This window comes from Pseudopipra pipra, chromosome 8 (assembly GCF_036250125.1).
Source record: "Pseudopipra pipra isolate bDixPip1 chromosome 8, bDixPip1.hap1, whole genome shotgun sequence".
Taxonomy (NCBI): Eukaryota; Metazoa; Chordata; class Aves; order Passeriformes; family Pipridae; genus Pseudopipra; species Pseudopipra pipra.
The window spans coordinates 21,188,225-21,214,262 of record NC_087556.1 but is presented as its reverse complement, the minus strand read 5'-3'; the positions used below and the strand labels follow the sequence as shown (position 1 = coordinate 21,214,262).

At 38.4% G+C, this 26,038-nt stretch overlaps 1 protein-coding gene across 6 annotated transcripts; it reads left to right on the top strand.

Moving 5' to 3' along the window:
• The first annotated feature begins 48 nt into the window (after positions 1-48).
• On the top strand, positions 49-25,839 carry KIF11 (kinesin family member 11). Of its 6 annotated transcripts, none has more exons than XM_064662934.1 (25): positions 49-149; positions 1,182-1,238; positions 3,612-4,844; positions 7,219-7,720; positions 10,631-10,763; positions 10,900-10,997; positions 11,079-11,157; positions 11,444-11,629; positions 11,712-11,836; positions 14,451-14,541; positions 14,798-15,040; positions 15,151-15,246; positions 15,924-16,012; positions 16,517-16,604; positions 17,381-17,569; positions 18,726-18,933; positions 19,247-19,419; positions 19,732-19,854; positions 20,794-20,952; positions 21,349-21,488; positions 22,151-22,430; positions 23,531-23,753; positions 24,009-24,163; positions 24,482-24,598; positions 25,259-25,839. In XM_064662934.1, the coding sequence occupies exons 4-25, from the start codon at positions 7,512-7,514 to the stop codon at positions 25,379-25,381; spliced, it is 3,327 nt and encodes a 1,108-aa protein (XP_064519004.1). In that variant the 5' UTR covers positions 49-149; positions 1,182-1,238; positions 3,612-4,844; positions 7,219-7,511; the 3' UTR covers positions 25,382-25,839. The 6 variants fall into 6 exon arrangements, with proteins under 6 accessions (XP_064519004.1, XP_064519003.1, XP_064519007.1 ...); XM_064662933.1 differs by having other exon boundaries at positions 1,182-1,330; XM_064662937.1 differs by having other exon boundaries at positions 1,182-3,321; positions 25,262-25,839.
• The last annotated feature ends 199 nt before the right edge of the window (positions 25,840-26,038 follow it).

The following is a 26,038-nucleotide window of genomic DNA, read 5'->3' as shown; positions in this document are numbered from 1 at the left end:
CGGCGGGGGGGCCGCGCCCGGCGGAGGCGGACGGGGCTGCGGCGGGAAGGGCAGCGGGGCGGCCTCGGGCTGCGCCCGCCGAGGGAGCGGCCCGCCCGCGTCCCGGTGTCCGCGCTCCGCGTCCCTGCCGGCGAAAGCCAAGACAAAAGGTAATTAGACGCCTCGTAATTTGAGCACAGTGGGTGCAGCGCCGTCCTGAGCGGCAGAGATTTCGGGTGTCAAAATCCTCCCTCCCCCGGGGACAGTGCACCCTGCGGCAGCGCTCTCTCCTCGGGAGCTCCGCTGGAGCCCGCTGGCCGCTCACCTGCAGCCGAGCTCTGCGGCCCCGCCGCGCCGGGCACTGCATTCGCTTCGCAGGCTGGGTGTAGAGGTGTAAATGCTGGGTAAAATCGGTTGCCATATATTTGATTTTCTGGGGAGATTTCTGGGGGAAAGCCGTGGATGGGTCTGGTTGCTTTAATTCCTTTCTAGGAAAAAAAAAAAAAAAACACAAAACCAACACAAAAAAAGAAATAAAGAAAACTAAAAAATCCCCACAAAAACCAAACCAAAAAAACCCACCGCCCCCCAAACCCCACTGTTTGAAGTTCTGGTAATGTGTTTTCTTCAGGTGTATCTATTTTACTATGTCTTATTTTTCAAAGCTAAGGGGAAAAAGAAAAGGTGGTATCTTATAGAAGGAAATTCACAGAACCCTCCCATTATAAAAAGGTAGAAAGATGGGCCAGATGAGTTACCTAAGGTTATTTCTGCACCCAAAGATGGAATTGAAGATGTAGCAGAAGTAGCTTTAAATTAGTCAGCTTTCGTGAAATTTCCTGTTAAAAAGTGGCAGCATACTACTTCATATGGTCAAAAGGGAATCAACATAATCTGTCAGGGAATGCTGGTTTCCAGTGAGGTCTGTGCTGCTATAGAGACGCTCTTACCCATACCTGAGCTACCCAGTTAAAACATTTGTGTCTACATCAAGTACACCCACGCTTTTGGCCTTTGTTTAGGCACAGAACTGTCTCTCAAGTTAACTCATCCTGGTTGGAGCAAGGCATTTGTTAGTTTTCACCTAAATCAACTGGTTGGATTTAGAACTGTGTGGGTGCCTAATTTTAACACAGTATGTTAACTACTGCAAAAATGTCCTCATGGGATTCTAGTTGGAGGCACTCTGGGTTTTTTTCCAGTTCCTAGTGTATATAAAAGTGAAGACCAAGCCGGACAAAAAGAGGACAGGATAAATGGTGAGCTCTTAATTCTGATTTCCACCCTATTGCCTTTGCCAGTGCATCAGAAAGGCTCATCCCCTGGTGTCTGACAGAAGGCACGCTGCTGGGTGAGTACCTCTTCATGATCTGTCTCCTCCCTTTCTGAAGCAACTGGGGGATTAAGAGGTTGTGAATTGCAGTCATTCTGTTAAATTGGATGTATGGTAGAAATGCTTATGCCTTTATTGTTAACAGATGCTATAGCCATGCTATATCATTTACCATGTAGGGGTGAACACTATAGAAGTATACAGTTTCAGGCAATTTATTCTTTTTTCAGGTCCTGACAGAGAGTTCGCTAACCTCATGTAGCCAAATGTATATGTTTAGCTAATGCTGACCAGGTTTATATTTAGCTGCTCTGATAAATCCTGCCTTTTCCTATAAGTCTTGCCTAGTATACGCAGGGGCAATCCTGGGAAAGCAACATAGACTGCACCTGCAAAACTGTGGTGGTCTGCTAATAGCTGGATCTAAAACAAGCGTTTCTGTAGTTGTGGTGATGAAAGATTGCACCTCCTCATGCACCTAACATAAGTATTGCAGCAGAGGTCTGCAATGGAGGTCACGCCTATTTTATCCACTGTAAGCTTCTTTAGTGGCTGTTCCATGGCACTGGTGTGTCGTGGTTTAACCCAGCTGGCAGCTAAGCACCATGCAGCTGCTTGCTCACCTCCCTCCCCTCCAAACCCGGTGGAATGGGGAGGAGAATCAAAAGTAAGATTTGTAGCTTAAGAACAGTCTAATATTTGAAACTAAATTATAATAATAATGATAATACAAGTGACACACAATACAATTACTCACCACCTGCTGACCAATGGCAGAACCTACCCACAAACCCCAATCAGCCCCTTCTGGGTAGCTCCCTCAATTTATATACTGGGCATGATGTTCTATGGTGTGGAATATCCCTTTGGCCAGTTCAGATCACCTGTCCTGCCTATGCTCCTTCACAGCTTTTTGTGCACCTCCTCACTGGCAGAGCATGAGACACAAGGAAGTCCTTGGTTTAGGATAAACATGACTTAGCAACAATGAAGACGTGAGTGTGTTATCCACATTATTCTCATACTGAATCCTAAAGATGGCACTGCGCCAGCTACTGAGAAGAAATTAACTCTATTCCAGCCAAAACAGGACATGCTGATGTTTATTCAGAGCAGGTTGGGTTCTTATAATCTGACCTCTCTCTATTTCAATTTATACTAGCCAAAATTACAATCATTCACTATTTTGGATATCCTTTCTGTGTTTTAAAGATATTTTTAATAGGACACCATCAGCAAAAGTTAAAAGGACTTGCAGTAAAATTGGCTTCTCAGTCTAGTCCAGCAACTAAGATTTCTTCCCATGAAATTTTAATTGCTCATAGACAGTTGGTGCTTTCTGCCTTCTTCATCTGCCCTAGTGGAAAAACAGGTGTTATCTAAAAGACCAAATGAGCCTAAATATAATTTAGAGTAAGTGTGGAAATTATTCAAATATTCCCATGAAGAAGCCTTGCAAAGTAGCAGTGTGGAGATCCCTCTTCAGGATATGTGACATAAATGTACAGAGAAATTGATCTTCAAAGTAGGCAGGTTACAAATAATTTAAAATAAAACTAGTATTTTATACTTGTCTTGAAAGCTAAGAGACAGCAAGTGTAGAACTCTTAAGTACAGTCTTGATAGGCTTCTAACGGAAGCGTGTTTTTGCTACCTAGATAAAATTCTGGACTAAATTCAGATTGTAATTGTATATAATAGGGCTTTGTAGCAAACTGGCCTCGGGCTCAAAAAAAGCATAGCTTATGATTGTTATTTCCACTCCAAAATAAATAGCAGCAATTTCATGATGTGGCATATATAAAAAATCCTGTCTATTGACTGCTCTCAGTAGAAAAATACTGAATGAATAAAATTTTAAGATATTAAAGGTAATGAGTCCAAGGAGACATTTCCTGTTGACTTCAGTCAATCCTGTCAATTCTGTATGTTTCCAGTTTTCCCATTCATTGTTTCTTTTCTTGTTATGTAAAGGATGTCTTCCAGCTGCACACCTTAACTGAAAATAGGTAAGCCTATGGAAAATGACTGGCTTTACTCTGAGTTAATTACACAAGTGCATACATCCCCCTACGTGTGGTGTTAATTTTTTATTATGGCAACTATAAAAAGATGTAAAGGTGCTACCCTCTGTGTCGGACAGTGATCTGGCACACATGCCTAAAAAAAAAATCTTTCATTCTGTGTATTTTCCCTAATTAGTTGAAACAAGTTCTGGTTTTAATCATGTAGTATATGCATTGAGTCCTTAATTTTAACAATAGTTACTTTATTGCATTGTATTTTTTATTTTTAACAGTGACATAATTATCCTGTTACTTTGACTGAAGGAAGACCCTGTCCTCAGCTGAAAACATACCAGTACAGTGTGTAAGTCCTTATTGTTTAACTTTCTGTATGTGAACAATACAAAGTTTAGAATATTACTGGTCAACTGGACAGGCTATTCAAAGACTAGAAATTGCTTTATGCTTATCTAAGGTGCAGGTCGATTCCCCTTTAACGTGAATATGCAATTAATCAGCAAATTTTTGCTATGTCACTTATAGTATTGAACAATATTACACTCTCCACATGTTCAATACAGTTGATACACTGTGTAGCATGTTGGTAATCAAAACAGGTGTTACTAAGCCTTAAAGAAGTCTCACCCAGCCTTATAATTTGTATTAATTATATCTCTCCATTATTATACCTTATATAACCTTTCTTCATTCTTAGCTAATCATGTTTTGTGTTAACAGTTTTACTATTTGTCAGGCCTCTGTACCTATAATTACCCAGATGTTCTGATACAAATCCTAGGAAAACAATGTTTGTTTTGTCTATAAATATCACCATAATTCAATGCCTTTATCTTGGCAAGCTATACTTAAAAATTGTCCTTTTTGATCCATATATGGAGATTAGTAATTTCTACTGAAGTTGTTACATTGGCTGTTGTGTGTATTATTATATAATTTAATTTTCTGTAATGTTTTTGTCTCTCTTAAAAAAAAAAAATTATCACAGATGATGTACATGCCTTGTTAAAAGTCATTCTCCCAACCACTATTGAGACTAGCCTAAGTATTCTTGCATTTTTTCTTATTGCTTGTGAAATGCTAGCTCCCTGTTACTCAGTTTATGTTTATAGTATATTAGTATCTTTAGGTTCAACCTAGTCTAAGAAAATGTACAACCTATACTATAAATTGACTTTGTAAAACAGACCTACAGCTATTAAACTGTATGCTTTTTTTAAGCTAACTTGATTACCAGAAATACATGTTTTCACTTACCACAACTATAGCAAAGGTAGCTATGGACCTATGGACCAAATTTAACTCCCAATAATTGAATAGATTCTTCTTGTTTAAATACATATTTAAATGATGTCTTCTGTGTTTGTGAGAGACATGTTATATTTTGATGAAAAATCTGACTTTTGTACCAGAAAAGAACAAAAAAGCAGAAGTTGGAAGAAAATATTTCCTGAGTTCCAGTGCTACATTCTTTTGTAAGATCCATTTGAAGGAGTATAGAGCAAAAGGTAAAGATTCAGATTATTTGAATACCTGCATTTGAATTTTCAGTCTAGCAGTATCTACTACACAATTGTCTGTATGAATAATTTTTGCTCTTAGCATAGATGGAATAGAAAAGACAAGTAAGAGTAAAGGTGGTCTCACTATGTTTGCCATGGACATTGTTCTTATATTTATTTTCCCACTTGATTAAATCCGTACTTAGCTGAAGCAAAATGTATTATTGTGATTATTAGTGTTTCATTAGAGGGGAAAAAAGTAGCAAGTCTTAGTAACATGAACCCACCAAACTCATTTTGGTTTGAAAGTTAAGCTCCAAGACTGTTAGAAAATACGAGTTCCTTAGTTGCCTGTTGTGGTTTAACCCCAGCCAGCAGCCAAGCCCCACACAGCCACTCGCTCACTCCCCCACCTGTGGGATAGGGAGGAGAATCAGAAGGGCAAAAGCTGGAAAACTCATGAGTTGAGATAAAGAGAGTTTAATAGGGAAAGCAAAAGCTGCACACACAAGCAAAGCAAGGAATTAATTTACCACTTCCAATGGGGAGACAAGTGTTCAACCATCTCCAGAAAAGCAGGGCCACATCACGTGTCGTGGTTACTTGGGAACACAAAACAGCATCACTCCAAAGGTCCTCCCTTTCCTTCTTCTTCCCCCCCCACTTTATATACTGAGCATGATTCCATAGGATCTGGAATATCCCTTTGGTCAGTTGGGGTCACCTGTCCTGGCCATGTCTCCTTTCAACCTCCCATGTACTCCCAGGCTCCTCACGAACACGGCAGCACAAAAAGGCCTTGGCTCTGTGCAAGGCCTGCTCAGCAATAACAACATCTCTATATTATCAACCCTGTGTTCAGCACAAATCCAAAACAAGGCCCTATACCAGTCACTGTGAAGAAAATTAACTCTACCCCAACCAAAACCAGCACATCTATGCATATAAATTTTGTTTTGTTACAAGCTGTTCCTACAGAATCATTGCCTTATTTATAGGTTTGAGGTCAAAAGGCTAAAAATTGATGTTGAAGGGCAGTAATTCATCTGGCAGTTGCTAAGTTCGAAATGTCTGTCCTTGCAAAGTAGTTGTCTTGTAATATATACTATACATATTTTCAAATTGTATTGCTTTCAGTGGCATGCAAGCAGTAAAATCTTATATGGGGCAAACAAAATACTTGCCCAGAAAGGCTTGAAATGAAAATTTTTATTAATACTTATAAAGTTTTCATAGCTCTTGTCCTGTTGCATCATCAGCCTACATTCAGAATGGCAGACAAAATTTCTTGAATGTTAATGCTTTCTGATCAATTTCTGCTCACAGCAGAATAGGAATCCAATGCTTCATGTCCTTTTCTGTGAAAGTAATGTATTTCTCAGATCCTGTTCTTTGTGCCTAGTATAAGATTGATTGGCTCTGACATTGTTCTAACTCTTCAGATTAATGGTAGAGGAGCATAATGTAATGCTGCTTCATGTCACTGTCAGAAAAATTACTGCAAGCCTTAAGGGTTGGGATTTGTTTGTTATTAATTTTAACAATTCATGGAGGAGGGAGATGTAAATTTCAAAGAAGACAACTTAGGGGAAAAAAAAAAAGAGTGTGGACACTTGCAAAATTATAGATGGGTAATCTGAATTTCAGGAACTGGGAAGGCCCTAGAACAGCAAAACACTGTAGCACCATAGGCCATAACAGGTCGATGACAGTGTGACAGTCTGTAGGAGCCAGTACAGATTTGTTGGAAAAAAAGTGTGTCAGACCAGTTGAATCTTCTATAACATCTGCTTCTTCCTCTCTACCTGGAAGACCTGTTATCCTGTCATAGATCTCCACCTAGCAAAGCTTTTAATAGTGCCTCTCAGAGGAAGCTGTCACGGGGAAGCCAGGGTGATATAAATCAAACTGCTAGCAAGAGGGTGTAATTTTGTACTTGGCAAGTGGCTCAGATGATCTAGTTTCAAAGCAAAAGGATGGATGTGATGCACCCGTGATGCTTTGTCCTGAGCCCTTACTTACTTTCATTGTGATATAAGACTTTCACAGGAATCGATCAGGCAACACCCACCTGTAAATATATAGAAAGTTAGGTGTAGAATTCAGTGATGTTGATGAGTTGTGCTGGAGACCAGCCTGAGTTGAAGTGTGCACAAGGAACAGAGGGTCCAGAGAGGAGCTCAGCAGGCATGGCCCAGCTGGGGATGGGGTCTGCCCAGCTGTGGTTCTGCTGCAGACACGTGGCAACCTGAACTGGGGCACCACCGACCGAGGACACAGCAGGTGCCCTGCTGGGAACAGTGAACGCTGTGCTCCACCATGTAAATTAGAAATATGATTAATTTTTTTAAACTGGTAAAGTAATGCTTCCTCTCCACAGGGCATTTTTTAGGCATGCTTCTCCAATTTTGTCGTGATGTTTGAAGAGATTGTGGACTAACAGGAGAGCTAGTGGGGACAGAAGAATGACTGGAGGGCTTGACCTGCGAGGGAGGGTTACGTCGATGATGTGACTGTTGAAGACTGATGTGCGCGGCGAGGAGTTGGGCTGCCCTCAGACCCGGGGCTGTCAGCGGCAGCTGCAGAGGAGGCCCCTGGCGGTAGCTCGGAGGTGCGAGCCGGGCGGGGCGGGGCGCGGTGTCGCTGCCCTGGCGGGCGGGGCCGCCATTTGAAATGCCGTCCCGTGGTGCCCTGCGGCCGCCGCTGATTGGCCGGGCCGGGCGCCGCGCGGTTCGAAGTGGCGGTCGCGCGCGCGACACGTCCCGCTCCGGCAGCGCCTCGGCTCCCGCTCCCGGCATGGCTTCCTTCGGCTCCCAGGGCGGCGGCGGCGGCACCAAGAAGGAGGAGAAGGGCAAGAACATCCAGGTGGTGGTGCGGTGCAGGTGAGTGCGGCGGGTCCCTTGGGCGAGCGTTGGGGGCCGCCACGGGGAGGACCCTGCGGGACTCGGGCCCGGGGCGTTCGCGGCGCTGCGCCGGGTCCGTCGCGGGACGGAGGCGGCTGTGGCTGTGCCGAGCCGGGGTGCCCGACTGTGGGTCTCTGTCTGCCCGGCGGTACCGCCGAGCCCCCCCGGGCGTTGGTGAGGCGGGAGGCGGCCCCGAGCGATCGGCACTTCCGCGCGGTAACGCTGCTGCGAGCGGGCTCGTACGGCTTGGAAAGGCGAAAAGGTGCAGTTTCCCAATTTGATTCGTTGCACACCCGGTGTAAAGCTGCGTGGGAAGCTTAAGGAGAGCTAGATGAGCGTTAGTTAGTAGGACTGCTGTTCAAGGCGCACGAAAACCCAAGCTGAATTTTTACCTTCCGTAGGAAGCCACTACGCTTTAACAGCTAATGGAATTGTTGCTACTCCACTTCCTTATATCTCTAATATAATTTCATTGGTGCGGACTCTCCAGTCGAAAAAGCTATGGGATGGGGGTCAACTGTTTAAGTAATAATGGCCGATTATCTTTTTGATTATATAAATTTATTTCTTGTATGAAGTGATATATTTCACATACCATAAAATTCTCATTGTAATTTCGAGGTGACTTTAAGGAATTGCTCACTGATAGTAGATCTTAAATAATCTTAAAGCATTGCTTGTTAAAGCTGTAATAGTGGTAATGTGTTAAGAATAGGGTTTGAAATACCATTAGAAGTTGGGGTGTTTTTTTGAGCCAGAACTGCAAATGTTAGCTTGCATATTATGTTTTAATGCCTTTTACAATCACATTCTCAAGCTTGTGAGTTCTACTTTTACAGATGCACAATGAAAATAGAAATTTAAAGCAGTTTTGCCTTATTTTTGCAATACGACTAAAACGGTTCTGTAACAAATATTAGATTGGTGAAAGTGTTGATGTGAGTCAAGGCTATTGCAAAAGAATAAATTTATTGAAGCAATTGAGTTTGAAACAGTCAAGAGCAATAATTTTCTTTTTCATCTGGTTAGTCTCTATTGTTCTGGAATAGCCTCACTAAGTATCAGTGTATTTTTATTTTATATGACAGTAGCATCAGGGCTGTCCATGATGTAGTGTTCTGCTTTTGTTGCAACTCATAGTCTTAACTCCTATGTCAAGATTTAGTCTCTAACCCCTACAAACTTTCTTGCCCACCCTTGCTCTTGCCCCTTGTAGAGCTTTTCTTTTTTTAATAGCTTCAGTGCCCTTGAGCTAGTAAGTGTTTTTTCCACTTTTCGTTTTTCTTCTTCAAGTCAGGTTCTTCTTATCTTATAGATATGTGGATAGATGCATTTGTGTTTGTTTGTATCCTAATTTGCTCCCAAAAACTGATCTTTCTGAGCATATCAAAAAACTTTTCAAGCAACACGTTTACTGTACTTTGGTAAAACGTGAATTTGGAAACTTAAAATGCATGCATTAGCATTGTTAATATGTGTGATAGTCCTTTGTACCGAAAGGAATGAACGTGTGATCAACCCTGGCATACCAGGCTGCTGCTTGTCTAGTGGGACGGTGGCAATGTGGATGTGTGCTTCAACTTTGCTAATTTGTTCCTCGTATCACAGTTGTGGGCTATCCTACATCCTGCATTGTACTGGTTCACTCTTATATTGTTAAATAGCAGAATATATTCATTATTCAGCCTTCTGTTATTTTAAAAGTCGCAAAACTGAAGCTGTAACTTGCTCCTGCTAACAAGATTTTAGTGATCATCTGTTGTCGCCAGTCAATCTTGCACCAAAGTGTCTGGTGGTCTGTTTAGAATCTGACACTTCAACCTCAGTTCTATGTTGAGGAAGAAATATTAGCCACAAGGGTCAGGAAACTCGAGATGCCATGTACTTGTGGCTTTTTGGGTTGTTTGTTTGTTTGTTTTTTTTCTTTAACGTAACTTAGCACCTGAAGTGTCTCTGTTAAAATATTTTAAAGGCTAACAAGGTTGTAGATGTTATATTTTCAAGTTAACTGTTCAAGTCATCTCTACAGGTAGCATAGACATTCAGTGCAGTAGTGCTAATAAATGAGTAATAAAATGGGATTTCATGCCATTAGTTTTCAGCCCACAGTCATCTCCATGCTTTTTAGGAGAAATTGTTGCAAATGTCCCTTCAAGGAAAATGGTGTGCATCGGGTTTGAATTAACTTAGTGGTGAAACAAAATGCACACCATAAAGTTCCAAAAATTTTATTGCATCTCTATTAAACCTTTTTACTATGATTGAGTTTTAATTAATGGAGACTTTTCCCCCCAAAATCTGTTTTATCTGTTTTTAATTAAATTCTGTTCAAATGCATCAGCATTATAAATGTTCTGTTTTCTGTTCCGCAATTAGTAGGGTCTGTTGGTATTTCTGGTGCTTTGTGAGATGTAGGCATCATTGCTTGTGTAAATGAAAAATAAAAAAGGAAATTTTTAAAGTTAGTTTGATTCACTATTGCACTAACTTACATGTATAAGTGTTTTCCTTTTTTGAATGCTCTTATTTATACAACTATTTGGGATGTTAAATCTTCTACCCCCCTTGTATGTTCTAATGCATCTTAGCTAGATGTGCATCTAAATGACCTTAAAAATGGTTATAGGCCTGTTAAAAATACATACATAACAAACAAAGTGCTATAGACACCTGATTTGTTCCATAGAACAAATAGAAGCCAGGGTCTTTAAACTGCCAAAATGTGGCTTTTTTTCCTTAAACAATTATTAAACAAACTAAGTTAACTATGTTCCTTTTACCCAGTTATTCTATTCTAGATCCTTAAACTGAGTGATGTTTCTGCTTCTTCAGTTTGTGTTCTTGTTAGCAATGATATCAATCCGATTTTCTTAACTCCTGTCTTTTTAGGCCTTTTAATGCCTCAGAACTTAAAGCAAGCTCCCATCCTGTTGTAGACTGTGATCAAGCAAGAAAGGAAGTTAGTGTCCGCACTGGAGGAGTGACAGATAAGACATCAAAGAAGACTTACACATTTGATATGGTTGGTAACTGCTTGTCAAGTTGGGAACTTCTAGAAACGAGCTAGTACATTTCTCTGATATGGTCTCATTACTGTACAGTGTGATGCTATACATTATTGTATGGATAAATGGGATGTGTTGTCTTTGTGTCAATAGGTTTTTGGACCTCAGGCTAAGCAGATTGATGTATACCGGAGTGTTGTGTGTCCCATTTTGGATGAAGTTATTATGGGCTACAACTGTACAGTGTTTGCGTAAGTAAGCCAGTAATGATTATTAGGGAATTTTATTTGAATTTTAGTTTCTTGTTTACATTTTTATTTTTACTCTCACAGTTATGGCCAAACTGGTACTGGTAAGACCTTCACAATGGAAGGGGAGCGGTCACCCAATGAGGAATATACTTGGGAAGAGGTATATTTTCACTCCAGAGATTTCTCTTGTCTGCACTGTAGTTCAAATTTAGAAACTGCGGAAAGCTAAAGAAAACTGAGAGCTGGTGTCCTTCAAATCATTCGTTCAAGTGAAAAGCAAAGCTTTACATCTTTAATGTATTGCATACAACTCTTGGCAATTTTTATGTGGAAGATCATCTTTGTCCAAAGTATTCTTGCTTATATCCAATCAGGCTGTTTAGCTGAAACTCCACCCTGTAACCCCAAGTGCATTTATAAATTAAATACTTCTTTTTAATTTGTAGGATCCACTAGCAGGTATAATACCCCGTACATTGCATCAAATATTTGAAAAACTCACAGAAAATGGTACTGAATTTTCAGTGAAAGTCTCTCTTTTGGAGATCTATAATGAGGAGCTTTTTGATCTTCTGAATCCTACTCCTGATGCTGGAGAAAGACTGCAGATGTTTGATGACCCTCGAAACAGGGTTAGTGCTTGCAAAATTTGTGATCTTAAGGCTTTCAGGATTGTTGAGAGATGTATAATAAGCATGTATTACTTTCTGACAGCGGGGTGTAATTATTAAAGGCTTGGAAGAAGTAACTGTACACAACAAAAATCAAGTCTACCAAATCCTGGAAAGGGGTGCGGCAAAGAGAACAACTGCAGCTACTTACATGAACCAATATTCCAGGTACAGATCTTCATCATTTCAGACTTTGTACTTTGTTCTTATTAAAGAGGATCTTATTGAAGAAGCAAAAGATGATTGAAGCTAGTCCAAACCTGGCATGATCTTGAGATTGTGTATCACAGTGCAGAGTGTCAAATGTGGGTTAGAAAGCCAGAGTTAAAACTTCCTCCTTATGGCATCCAGTGGGATGATTGTAATTGGTGTATGAAGGGATATCGTGGTTTAACCCCAGCCAGTAGCCAAGCACCACACAGCTGCTTGCACCTGCAGGATGAGGGAGAGAATTGGAAGGGTCTGGAAAACTCATGGCTTGAAATAAAGACAGTTTAATAGGGAAGGCAAAAGCTGCACACACAAGCAAAGCAAGGTATTAATTCAGTGCTTCCCATGGGCAGGCAGGTGTTCAGCCATCTCCAGGAGAGCAGGGCCCCATCACGTGTGATGGTTACTTGGGAACACAAATGCCACCACTCCAGACCTCCACCCCCCCCCTTTCTCCTTCTTACCCTCACTTTATACACTGAGCATGATGCCATATGGTCTGGAATATCCCTTTGGTCAGCTGAGGTCACCTGTCCTAGCTGCGTCTCCTTCCAATCTCCCGTGCACCCCCAGCCGCCTCACCAGCGTGGCAGCAGGAAAAGGCCTTGGCTCTGTGTAAGCCCTGTTTAGCAATGACAAACCCTCCATATGTTCAGCACAAATCAAAAGCACAGCCCCATACCAGCCACTGTGAAGAAAATCACCTCTACCCCAGCCAAAACCAGTTCAAAGAGCATTATAAAATCTGAATACTTCTTGTCTTAAAAATGGGCAAGACATTTCTCCCTGCGTGATTTTTAACATAAGCTTCTCCTCTTGTTTAGAGTTTGCATGCTTTGTTATTAATATATCCCTTGAAAATACACAGTGGCTATTTTGAACAGTAGGCCTGGTATTCCAGCTAAATCTAGCTCTGATAAAAGTATCACAACATTCTTAACTGGTCATCTAGAGTATTGAAATTTATTTCTCAAAGTTGCAAAGTTAACTTTTTCAAAGCCTTCTGTGACTATGAAAACAGAAGACATAAATCTGACAGATAAATCACTGAAATACATTGCATATATACTAGCATGAGATAAATATTCTCTGCAGTATATACTGTACATTTCAAGAAGGCTGTAGTCCTTTCATGTTTGGAAGATGTTTAGTTGATATACCTGTATTGGAGAGGTGGGTTACCTTTGTTCTAGCTCTTACAGGTGATTGGGTGTTTGACCAATCCCATTTATGAAATAAAAGCCTGGTATAAGTGTATCGAATATCCTTTCCTTTCCTCATCAGCAGTAGAAAATGGTACATTAGGATTTGTTACAGAAGTTGAAATTTCAAAACATGGTAAGATCTGCTTTTTACAGGTCAACACAAGACGCTCATTTCAAACCCTGGCTTCTGAAAACTTGCAAAACTAGATTGTGGAAGTTGGGGATAAGGTTGAGGAGAGGGGTTTGTATGGTAATACAGGCTATTTCATATGATTGCAGGTCATAGTCAGAATCTAGTAGAGACATCTGGGTCGAAAATAGCATTTTTTTTTTTTTAGTACTGCTTTCTCATTCTTCAACTGCAGATAGGGTATGTATATCACTGTAATGATCCTGTATTGCAAAAGTAAGCAATGCACCCTGCCCATATTTTATTTTAAATTAAAGGTATACTGAGCATATCTGTCTACTGGTGGAAGGGAACAGGTATTTTCTAACACAGATTAGAATACAGAACTAATTTTGTCTGAAATTACAGACAGTTTAGATAATTCATTCTGTCTGAACTGTTTTATGTATAGTCTAACTGGTGTAAGTTGACATCTGTGGTTTTCTATGTATGTCAGCTTCCGATTGTAAAAACTTATTAAAGGAATAAACTCCGCCTAAAATCATCTTCACTGTGAGACTGGTGAAACACTGGAACATGTTGCCCAGAGAAATTGTGGATGCCCCATCCCCAGAAGTGTTCAAGGCTGGGTTGGATGAGGCTTTGAGCAACCTGCTCTAGTGGAAGGTGCCCTTGCCCACGATAGGGGTGTTGGAGCTGGATGAAACCATTCAATGATTCTGTGATCCTAAACTGTATTACTATTTTGAATGAAAAATTAATTTAACTTCTAAAATTTTAATATTGGTTTCAGCTACTTGATTATTTTCTTAGCCTGAATAAAGAAAACTATGTTCCTGAAGATCACATTCTATGAAACTGTTATTAGCATATTGACTAAACTGACTTGTAGATTTTTTTTTTTCATGAGATGCATGTGAGTTGAGAACACACACATGTAAACAAAACCAAAGCATTTCTCTTGGTTTTGCTCGAAATAAGATAAAATGTATCTAGATTGAGTGAGTCAAATGTCATGCGCTTGGTTCATCACTGGTTTTAAATACCATATTCCTACCTACATATACACACAAAAATATACTTGGTAAAATAACTATGTATTGAAAATGTGTAATTTGCAATTGATGGGCTAAATGTATTCCCTAAAAAGAGCACAGATACATAACTTGCAGCAGTGTCACGTAGCAGGTAGATAATTTGACTTTAATGGAACGTCTGAAACTGGTTTCTTTTGCAGCCGCTCCCACTCGGTGTTTTCAATTACCATCCATATGAAAGAAACAACAATAGATGGAGAAGAACTTGTTAAAATTGGAAAGCTAAACTTGGTAAGTATTTGAACTAAGTGGTGTTGATAGCATTCTGAAAGTCATGAACTAGAGTTTGAGTTTTTTTCTGACAAGGGGAAACATGATTGTTTTCATAATGTGATATGAGCTATATTTGTCACTCTGAAGAATGTCGGTCCCATTTGTCGTCCTGGTGTCTCTTGAACAACTCTTCTGCTGTTTTAGGTGTTCTGCAACACCTTGGGCCAAGCATTCTTCAGGGTGGTTTGAGATAGAAGCATAACCTTATTTTCAGGTTGATCTCGCAGGAAGTGAAAACATCGGTCGATCAGGGGCAGTTGACAAAAGAGCTCGTGAAGCTGGAAATATCAACCAGTCTCTCCTGACACTAGGAAGAGTTATTACTGCTCTGGTAGAAAGAACCCCGCATATTCCATACAGGGAATCTAAACTCACAAGAATCCTTCAAGACTCTCTTGGAGGACGGACAAAAACATCAATAATTGCCACAGTTTCTCCTGCATCTATAAATCTTGAGGTAAATTTTAAGTCTGAAAATCTATTCGTAAAATAATACATTTTGCTAATGATAAAAAAATATGAGTTAAATTCTTCAGCTTGACCTAGTCTCACATTTCTTTTTCCCAGGAAACATTGAGTACACTGGAATATGCCCATAGAGCAAAGAACATAATGAACAAGCCTGAAGTCAATCAGAAGCTAACAAGAAAAGCTCTTATTAAGGTATTAGACATACGACTTAACAAATGAAGTTACAGGTCACGTTTGATTTTGTAGTCTTTGCTGTGCAGGAATTATGAGGGTGTGGAGAAGCTGTAACTAGTAGCAGTGCTTTTCTGAAGTGATTTGAATCATTGAACTGGTGCTTTTAAACTGGAGCTGCTCTACTGGTACAGGATTAGTGACTTCGCAGATACTGAAACTGTGGCCAAGACTGAAGTTGAAAAGAGAGGGTTATTGCTACTGCCTGTGGCTCTGTTTGTGGATTACATGTTTACAAGTTACTGGAAAGCCACTAAACGACACTGTTTTTCTTTCTGGAGGAGTTGTATTAGCAGGGCCATTCCCCAGAAAGTCCATAAATTAAAGAGAACTTGTCACTAAGTATGAGTGAAGAGCCAATGTAAAGTAGGTCTCTGCTACAAAGGAAGTTGTGATTCCAATTGTGAGCTGCTAGATGCAACCAAGTATTATTCAAATGGAAGGTTCCAATGCTTTACCTATATCCAGTAGTATGATTTTAAAGGGTACTGTACTGTACTTAGAACAGAATGAAGTGCTTTGCTCCCATGCTTATGCAAAACTTCTGTAGAGCACCACCTTTGTGAAGTATCTCTTAAGCTAAATATCAAAACCAAATAGAAATTTTCAGGTTTACATGGGATTGTTTCTTTATGCAGGAATACACTGAAGAGATTGAGCGTCTGAAGAGAGACCTTGTTGCTGCACGAGAGAAAAGTGGAGTCTATATTTCTCTTGAAAATTATGAGTATGTCTTCAAAATTTCTATAAAATGACTAGCAACAAATCTCAGATACTGGTACAGAAATACTTTCAGATCTATTTTCACACCAGAAAGTTGAAGGAAAGTCAGGAAAATTTAACTGACTGGTCAACTTGTTCTTTAGAAATTAATTTTTATTCAGGTAAAGCCTAATAGGCTTGCACTGAGGAATTGATTTATATGTGGAATAATTACCATAAGCATAGCCAGGATGCGGATTTACACCATGCAGTCTCTCTTTCAGTGGAAGTTCATACAGGAAAGCAAACTTAATATAGTTAACTTCACTTTTAAGAGGGATAGTTTACATGGAAAGCTTACAGTGGAAAATTGTAAATCTTTTCTGTATTAAGTGAAAATTACCTGCTTTTCATCTAGAAGTTAGCAATACTTATTTTTTTAAATTACTGAAGTCATAATGTAAAAAACCTGTAGATAGTCTTGAAATTGCCTAATTTGTTGACTAATTTGTTTTAATCTTTGCTTTAGAGCCCTTAATGGAAAGCTGACTGTTCAGGAAGAACAAATTGCAGAATATATTGACAAAATTGGTGTTATGGAGGAAGAAGTGAAAAAAGTAAGTGATGTTTTTGAACTGTTGCTTAAATCTGCCAAAAAATAGAAGAAATTAATTCCTCCTCTCAAAAGGAAGAAAAAAGTTTGAGCAAAGAACAGTCAAAAGATTTTTTGACTCTTTTTATCGTTGTTCTTAAAGTTCCCCTATTAGTCCAGCGTGGAAGCTTCCTAATCCTTGAGTTAGGAAGTTGAAATAACATATATAAGTTTAAGAGTGCAATATTTATTTTTTACGACTGTTTTCATGTCTGTTACTTTAATTTGAGTTGCTGGATTTTCAGCAAAAAATTTGCTTGTAAAATGGTATCATCTCAGTTGACAGGTACCTGCTTAGGAGCAAAGAATGAGCAGAGAGGGTCATGAGCTCCCGTTAACAAATCATATAGAAAATTGAAGCTCCTAGTATAAGAGAAGTGTAGGTATTAATTTGCTGGAATATGTAACTACTCTATGTCATCAGCTTTACTGACTCTTCAGTCTATCTGCTTATATTTGTTCCATGGGATTTTCTTCCTTGTCCTGTGACAGTGGTTTGCTCTTGTGTTTTAAGTAGGGAAGCAAGGGATTATTTCGATGAGAATGGTATTGGGCTGATATTTTCAGTGAATACAAAGACTATACAAACCTCTAGTTTAGGTTTAAGACCTCTAAGTCTTACAGCTGAAATTACATTTTACATCCTGATATTTATTGTTGCATAATTTGAGAGATGTGAAGTGAGACTGTTGAATTTTTATAAAGTGGTGTTTGCCCTATTGTGTTTGTCTTCCTCTTTAGATCACTGAACTATTCACAGTTAGTAAAAATGAACTTCAACGGTGTAAAACAGATCTGCAAATCAAGGAGAAAGAGCTAGAAGAAACACAGAAAGATCTTCAAGAAACCAAGGTTCATCTGGCTGAAGAAGAATATGTGGTTTCAGTTTTGGAAAACAATGAACAAAAACTTCATGGCACAGCTAGCAAGGTTGTCACAGTTCTTGCACCTACTATAAAATGGTTTCCTATGTTTAGGAGTTTCATGGGCTGTTCAAGGAAATCAATTATTGCTAGAGCATGATGCAAGTGAGACAAGCTGAATTTGAGACGGAAAACTAGAATTAGAATACAAGACTTTCTCTGTGGTAATATTGACAGTTGACTGCTAAACACGCTGGTTAGTCTGGAACTAACTTGCTTTCAGGCCAGTTTGTCATGGGAGTTCCAGTGCTTTGCAGTATCTATTACCATAAGTTGTTTTGCAGAATAAGTAGTTTTCTTTTAGAAACTTATGACTGGTCCTACAAAACAGTAAATAATATTATAACTGAGGAACCTGGTCTAGTGGCAGATGTTCCTGCTCGTGGAGGAGGGTTGGAACTGAAATGAACTTTAAGGTCCCTTCCAAGCCATTCTGTGAACTGGAGCAGAAAAATAGCAAAAAGTTTGAATAATGTTGCCCTGTCACCTCTATATTTTAGGATATGGCTTTGATCGGTCATAATTATCAAAACAGGCTTGATGCAGGGAGACAGACTGTGCTGCTACTTAAACTGCAAAGTGATGAAATTTGTATCTTTAAGGCAACATGACAATTTTTTCTGTTTGGATTCCTCTAAGATTGAAAGAGAATGCCTGGTTTTTGCATATGTGTTGTGGAATGTTTGTGTGAGACAAATGGGTAGGGAAATAATATATGCTGACTACAAAACCAAGACTCTACTATTTTTATGAATTCCAGATTATTTCAGAACTAGTACTGGAAACTGCTTGATTGACTACTATATTAAAGAATATAGTTATTGTCAAATTGTTCAGAAAAAAGTTGAAATGGTCAGGAATTTTTCAGTTACTGTTCTGGGATAAATGGTAGCTTAATTCCTTAAATACTGAGGATGTAATTTATTAATGCTTTGGCTTCAAAGCCAGAACAAGTGATCTCTAGTAAGTAACTTTTTCCCATGTTCTAAGACCATAAATGACATAACACTAAGATTCAGAACAGTTGTAATTTGATAATGTAAGGGGAAATATCTTTCTAGAGAGAGAACTTCTCTAACTCAGAACTATTATTGATTTTCCTTATATAATATGTGCTTGACTTCTTGTTTAAACACTGACTAAAATAACTTTAAAATTTATAGTTACTTAGTACAGTTGAAGAAACTACAAAAGATGTATCTGGGCTTCATGCGAAACTGGACCGTAAGAAAGCTGTTGAACAGCACAATGCTGTTGTCCAAAATACATTTGCAGTACAAATGAATGCTTTGTTCAACAAAATACAGGATTCACTTAGTGAAAACAGTTTGAAGCAGCAACAGATGTTGACATCTTACACAAAATTTATAGGTAAGTATAATACCTTTATCAGTAAGATAGGTAAATTGTATAGGTAAGTCTAATACCTGTATCAGTAGTCATCCTGAATTTTTGCAATAGTAGTCTCAAAGACTGCTTCCTAAAATGGACCTATTTTAGGAAAGTGGAAGAGGCTTTATTTTAAGCAATGTAATGATTATAGTTGCACCATTAATAATGTATCTGGAATCATCAACAGCCTTCCTGTGCTGTAAGAGACAATAAGGTGATGAGCAATAAAAAAGTTCCTATCTTACAGAGGAACTCTTAAAAAATTAGTAACTTTTCTTGATCTCTTTCGTAGGTGACCTCTTGTCTACCAGTTCTTCAACAGCTGATATTCTTGCATCAGTTATGTCAGCAGCTTGTGCCTCTGTTAAAGAATTGGTGTCTACAGAAATTTCTCACATGTCTGAAAAAATAACACAGCATGAGAATCTATCACTGGATTGTAAAGCTGAGCTGCTGAGATTAATTGTTAGTACCCTTACATACTCTTATGCTACTTAAATATATGAAACTATTATTGATCAAAAGGGAGTTCTGTAAATATTATATAGTTTTTCTGATGCCCTTTACTTGTATCTGCTTCAGCACTTGACCACTATTATATCCCTCCCCACTTCCTCTCCCATGTTACAACTGCAAGTTGTAATGTAGTATGTAGCAAATACTGTCATAACAGAGTACATGGATATGTATATAGATAGCTTCTTACAAATGTAGATGAAGGAACTGCCATCTTATGTTTTACCTTTTGTTTGTTTGTTTTTTTACCGCTGTTCCTAGGAGGAACATGAAACTGGTTTAGGAAGAGCGTTAAATAGCTTGACACCGGTGGTAGAATTTGTCTTGGGCTTAAACTGTCAGTTTCAGAGTAATATGAAGAAATACTCTGCTGTGGCTGACCAGGTAATGCACATAACTTCTCACTTGTGTTCTTCTATTTTATTTAATTTACAGATAATATGTTCTTTGTTTTTCTGCAGTGTGTCAGAGTGTTTCCACTTCTGGTCTGTCCCTTTTGCCTTTATCCTATCCTATGAGTTCTGCCTTTTAACTCTTCCTTTCAGACTTCTTTTTCCGCTTCTGAGTGTGGTAAATTTGCTTGTTACCTATATTGGCATAACTGCTCACCTAAATGCCTCAGTCGAATGGTAAAACACGGGTGCTTAAATCTGTATGTAACAAATATTTGATAATACATGTAATATACTCTCCACTGTATTTTAGAAATCTGAAAAAGAAAAACCAACCTAGACAAGTCTTATCACTCCTATTTTTTTTATGCTGTCGTACCCAACTTTTTCTGTAGTCACTTTGATTCCTGGAGAATGTAATGCTTTATCTTGTTAACAACCATAAGTGCAAACAACACTGCACTTATTGAAGTCCTTTGCAGCCCTACTCTTTCATTTATTTTTTTTCCATTTTGTTAAAAACAAGTCTTCGTTTCTGGTGACCCCTTGTTCTGACTGAAAAACTTTCCCCTTCTGTCAATTACAGCTCATGTGAAATCAACTCCCCTTGTCTAAAAACTCTCTATTGGTTTTCAGACTTAGGCAGCAAGTAGTCCATGGCTTACCAGCTCTTTCTGTACTTTGTCTGCTTCTCTGTTTTGTCTACCTTGCATGCCAGATTTTGTGTTTGGAATAGCCAATACCAAGTTCCAGTCTCAAACTTCAGATTGCTCCAAGTGTTATTTTCCTCCATTTATGCACAATACCTTATTAATGCCTTTTGACAATTTGCTTGGAGTAGAGTTTGTTTCTATATCAATTATGCTAGGGAAAAGTATCCATTTCTTAAGTAAAGGCAGATATCTAACTGTAAATTTTTTTTTTTTTCAAGATGGAGGTCCATAAATGGGAAATGGATACCTTCTTTGGAGATCTTTCTCTCACTCTGAAAAAAATACGTGAAGAAGTGGACAGTGGTTTTGCTGAGCTTCAGCATAATTGTGATGATTTAAAAGAAGAAGTGGAAATGACGAGATTGGCACATGCAAAGGTATCCTTAGAGAAAGAATTCCTAACACCAAGTGTGATTGCTTGCTTTTGATTTAAACTCTTTGTAGTAGTAAATCATTATACTTATATAAGGACAATAACTTGATCTTTTCTGACAGAAACTTATTCTTTTCAGGTTTTGTTAGGCTGCTTTAAGTCGTTTATGTAGGAAGGTAACAAAAAAGACTTCCCCTTCCTGTGGGCCTGTTTAGTATATGTGTTTACATATGTCTCCAAAAGCAAAATGTCTTTATCTTGGCTACACAAAAATTGTACCTTCTGCTTTAGAACTGCAAAACTTTTATCTGCTGCACTTTTAATACAGGTATTCAAGTACCCTTTAAGAATGTTAAAAAGTGCAGAATAACAGTAAAATTTGTGGTATTTTTCTTAACAGAGAACAGCTGAATTCATGTCCTCACTGCAAAGCCAGCTTGATGTGTTTGCTCAGGAGACTCAGAAGAACTTAACTAATGTACTCACGAAAAATGGAAGCTTGAAGACCACCATCACTGCTATGCAAGAAAATGTTCACTTGTAAGGAGCAGATTATTTTTGCTGTACACTGATGCAAGATAAAACTATACATGAAGAGAACTTCAAAATTAGATGCTCTTCGTATTTATGTTCTTATAAAGTGTTTTGAACGAGGTCTGTATGTTACAGCTGAGTTCTGCCACAGAGTGTAGATCGTAGTTTTCTCTGGGATCATCTTTCCCCAGAGTAAACTAGCTCTACAATGCTTTTCCTCAACATTCTCTCCTGAGCATGTTGCAGATAAGAGACTGTCATTTTAGGAGCAATATTCTGATGAATGTCCCTCAGTGTCTGGACTTCAGAACATCATATCATAAAGTCTTGAAGTATAATGTCATATCATAAAGTCTTGAAGTATAATGTATCTATTGCAGCATGCTTCATTCAATTGTAGACTGAACAACGAAGGTGTTGCCAGTTGCTGTTTTTAGCTTGTGGTTGGGTTTTTTTGGTTCTAATTTGGGGTTTTTGTTTGGTTTTTAACAAATCTACTTATCCTACTGCAATTGATATATTTACTAAAAGAGCAACAAGGTTATAATTAACTGCTTTGCTAGAATTGTACTGTTTTGCTGGTTCCAGTCTCAAATATTTCTAAATGTAGATTGTGATTAAAATCTACCTTTCAAAATTTCTGAACTCTTACAAATATGTTGTTGCAGGAAAACTACAGACCTAGTTAGCAGTGCAAATTCCAATCACAGCAAATGTACTACATCTCTGGATAATTTCTCTCAAGAGCTCAGGGGCATAAATGCTGAAAGTAAGATGATGCTGGAAGAATCCAGTGGCCACTGTCAACATCTCCTCAGCAATCTCAAGGATGTGTCTCAGGACACCAAAACCTGGTGTGAATTTACAACTGCTCAGGTGGTCAACTTTACTGATCAGCACCTATCATCCTTCAATGATAAGAAACAGCAGTTTCACTGTTTACAAAAGGTACTTATAATAATTTGTAATCTAATGCAACATTATGAGACAAACTTTTTCTGTAGAATTTGCAGGGAGGAAAGAAATTCTCAGTTACAGTCAGAAGAAAATTGTGGCTTTATTACAGCAGACTCATGTTACTGAGCTTAGATGCAATGAGAGGAAATAAAAAGCTTAAGTTAATAGGAAGACTTTGGACTAAAAGTGCAAATAACCTCAAAAATGGTGTTATGATTAATGCCATGCAGTTAACTTGCATTTTCATCATCTTGATAGTATATATCTCTAATTCTAAAGCTTTATCTACAAGTAACATCTCTGGGAGATCTGCACAGGCTATATTCTGGAGGATGCAAATGACTCTTAGTCAGACTGAATTAACATGGGAGAAAGTATTCCTTTTTGGTATCTACAAGTTCTGGCTTCTTATCTGAGAATTTCTCTCTTTTTCGTTTTATTAATTTCCATCACAAACTTTACTTCCCACTCTTCTTGTTTTATTGTTGTAATAGGGAATGAAATAAGCAAATCCAGCATTTTGCTTTCTTTCAGAAAGAAAAGCTTAACTGGAAACTCTTTGCACAGTCACACAGAATATTCTGAGTTGGAAGGGACCCACAAGGATCACTGAGTCCTTAACTCTTAACTGTTAAAAACATTTGAAGTCTCAAGACATCTCTCTATCTGTTGTACCTGCTGAACACTTCAGAAGTTTTATTTCAATGAGAATGGCTAAAAATGCATATTTTCCCCTTCCTCCTACAAATGCATAAAGCTTCTAGTGCTTGTAGGATGTTCACTTCCAATTGAATATCGTAATCCTTCAGGGTTGTGCATAGAAGCATGAGGAGTCTGATCAGAATTAGATGGCATCATCTCTATGAGTAGCTTTTTAAAATGATCATACTTTCTAAGAAACTGACTCTCTTGTGAAGATAGTTCTCAAAATGAGAGTGTAAAACTGGCACTGAAACTTCTCAATTTGACATCTCAGTTGTTTCGTTTCAGATCATGTCACTAATCATGCACTGCATCTTAGAAAAGAGGCCATAATCTTACCTTTCCTGTTAACTTGATGTTTTTAGCTGGATTGTTTCTTTCATTTTCAGAAAAGTGAAGAACACTGTGATAAAACAACAGCTGAAATTGCTGACTGTAGTAGTAGACAAGTGGCTGCTGAGGGGAAGGTGCTCAGTGGCTTTCTTGATCAGATAAAGGTGGATAAAGAGATACTTCTGGAGCAGAAGCTGGCACTTAGCAATGAAGTACAGCATGGACTAACTCAGGTTAATGGCTTCCTGCAAGAGGATCTGAAAGTGGATATTCCAACAGGTATTTAAAGTAGGTCAGGGACAGAAGGTCTTACCGAGAGCAATTTGAGTTCTAGAATTCGTAAGTGAATCTCAATGGGGGGCATAATATAGCTGGCAGCCTTACACCTTTTCTTAACATGTGTGCAAAGAATGGTGACTGAACAAAGCATGATTTCTGTATTAAGTTAATGTAAATTTGAGGATCTGAAATTAAAGCACTGAATGCTGAAAGCATTTAGTAGTGTACACTGATGAAAGGCAATCTTCATTAAAGGGACAACTCCACAGAGAAGAGACTACTTCTATCCAGTCACACTCATGAGAACAGAGCCACGGGAACTTCTGCTGGAGCAATTAAGGCAAAAGCAATCTAAGCTTGATGCTATGCTAAGCAGCATGACAGAGGAGATGGAGGATAGTGCAGGTCAGGTATGTATATGAACAGCAAATGAGGCTCTTGAATGAAGATTTCACATCTTTGAAGTTTTTAATGCCACTGTGGAGAGTTGACTAGAATCCCAAAGCTGTTGCAGAATTTGTTTTATGGTGTACTTGGAGTCAAGTATGCTGAGCTTTTGATAAAAACATTCTCTTACTGAAAAATAAGCAATAATATTAATAATTTACTTTTATTTCTGTTTTTCAAAAATGGAAGTTCTATGTCTTTTATAGATCTGATCATGGTTAGTTTATTCACTGAAGAAATTCAGACATTAAATATACTTTTCTGAAAAATTTCTGTTTTAGGACCTGTTGGAAGAGGAAGGAGGGTTGCAAGAATCCAGTGAAAGCCTTGCTAGCGACAAATGCTTAGTGGATACAAACGTATACTGCCACACAAATGGTGGCATTCCTTTTTTCCAGGTAAATTCCACAGATATTCAAAACAGCTGTGTATTTAAGAGTGAAGAAAATTAATTTTCCGTAATAATGCTGTAGTTTCAAGTCACTTCTTGTAATTTAGTGTAGTCTCATAGCTTCTTTAAATCCTGTAGAATACACTTTGCTAAACTTGAGCTAAAGTCACAGCAGATTCTGATGACAGTTTAATACTGGATAAAATAATGCAGATTTCTGACAAGCTGGACAGAGAGTTGAAAATTCAGCAAATAGTCCTGCATGAAAAAAATTGTCATAACTTGCTAGACAAACACATGTGTATTAATGGAAAAGTTGAAAGTATGTGGAGGGTTTTTTGATTATTTTTTTTTTTTTTTTTTTTTTTTTTTACTTGCTTCTGACCCTTTTGCTCTACTAATGTATCAGTGTAAACTCGTTGGTATATTTGTCTAGGGGTTGGCTTGCTGGGGTAGTATGTTTTCTTGTTGTGGATCCTTTAAAAGCAGCTGCTGAGCTTCTGTGTGTCTGCAGTAAATCTCTTCAGTAAATGAAATATATTAGGAACCTTTTTCAGGAGTTCTACCAACTTTTTTTTTCTCAGAACACTATGTACTGCACTGTACATGAGCAAGAAGTCTTTTCTTTGTATTTCTCTTAACATTGGGTATTCTCTTTAAATCCCAGCAGAGAAGTCGTCGCAAAAAGGGTAAAGAGAACAAATCTGCAGCTACAGTGGAGAACAAAATGGAGGACATGACAGAAGAGTTTCTTCACGAATCCAAGCATCCCTTAAGATTGCTGAACTAAGATATATCTATTGCAAATTCCTGTTTTTAAAAATTTCTATCTCATTGTCTTACTGAGCCATAAAGTTTTTGGTTATTCTTGGTCTCTGTTGTGATGCAAAGTTGAATCAAAAGATTGGCCTGCTAGATGTCATGCCTTTGTCCCATTTTTATATGCTATGCTCATAGCTTGCAATGTATTAAGGAAAAAACCCCTACACATTGTGGTGCTGTTATGTTAAATATATTTCTGTGTGTTTAAGTAAGATATCATTTTCTGTTTCTCAGTAGATTTAAAACACCAGAAAGAGATGTTGAAATATGCTTTGTCAGCATTATCAGCTACCATTTTATATATGAATCAACTGTAAAAAAGTGTTCTGGTTTTGTACCTGCTTTTTAATCCAGTCGCCCTCTTTGATACTTCAAATAAATTTTGATGTATGGAAAACAAACATATAAACACCTCAGTGAAACAAACTTACCTGACTTTTTTATATTACCATAATATAAGAATAAGATAATACACTTAATTTAGCTAAAACATTAGCAACTCTCTCTTAAATCTTGTGCTGTCAGAAAAGGATGGTTCTCTCCCTTGTTTCATAATAGACAATAGCTTTATTTCAGTGTCTCTTCACTCTGTGAAAACTAGTCTCACTGCTGAGTCGTTGGGGTT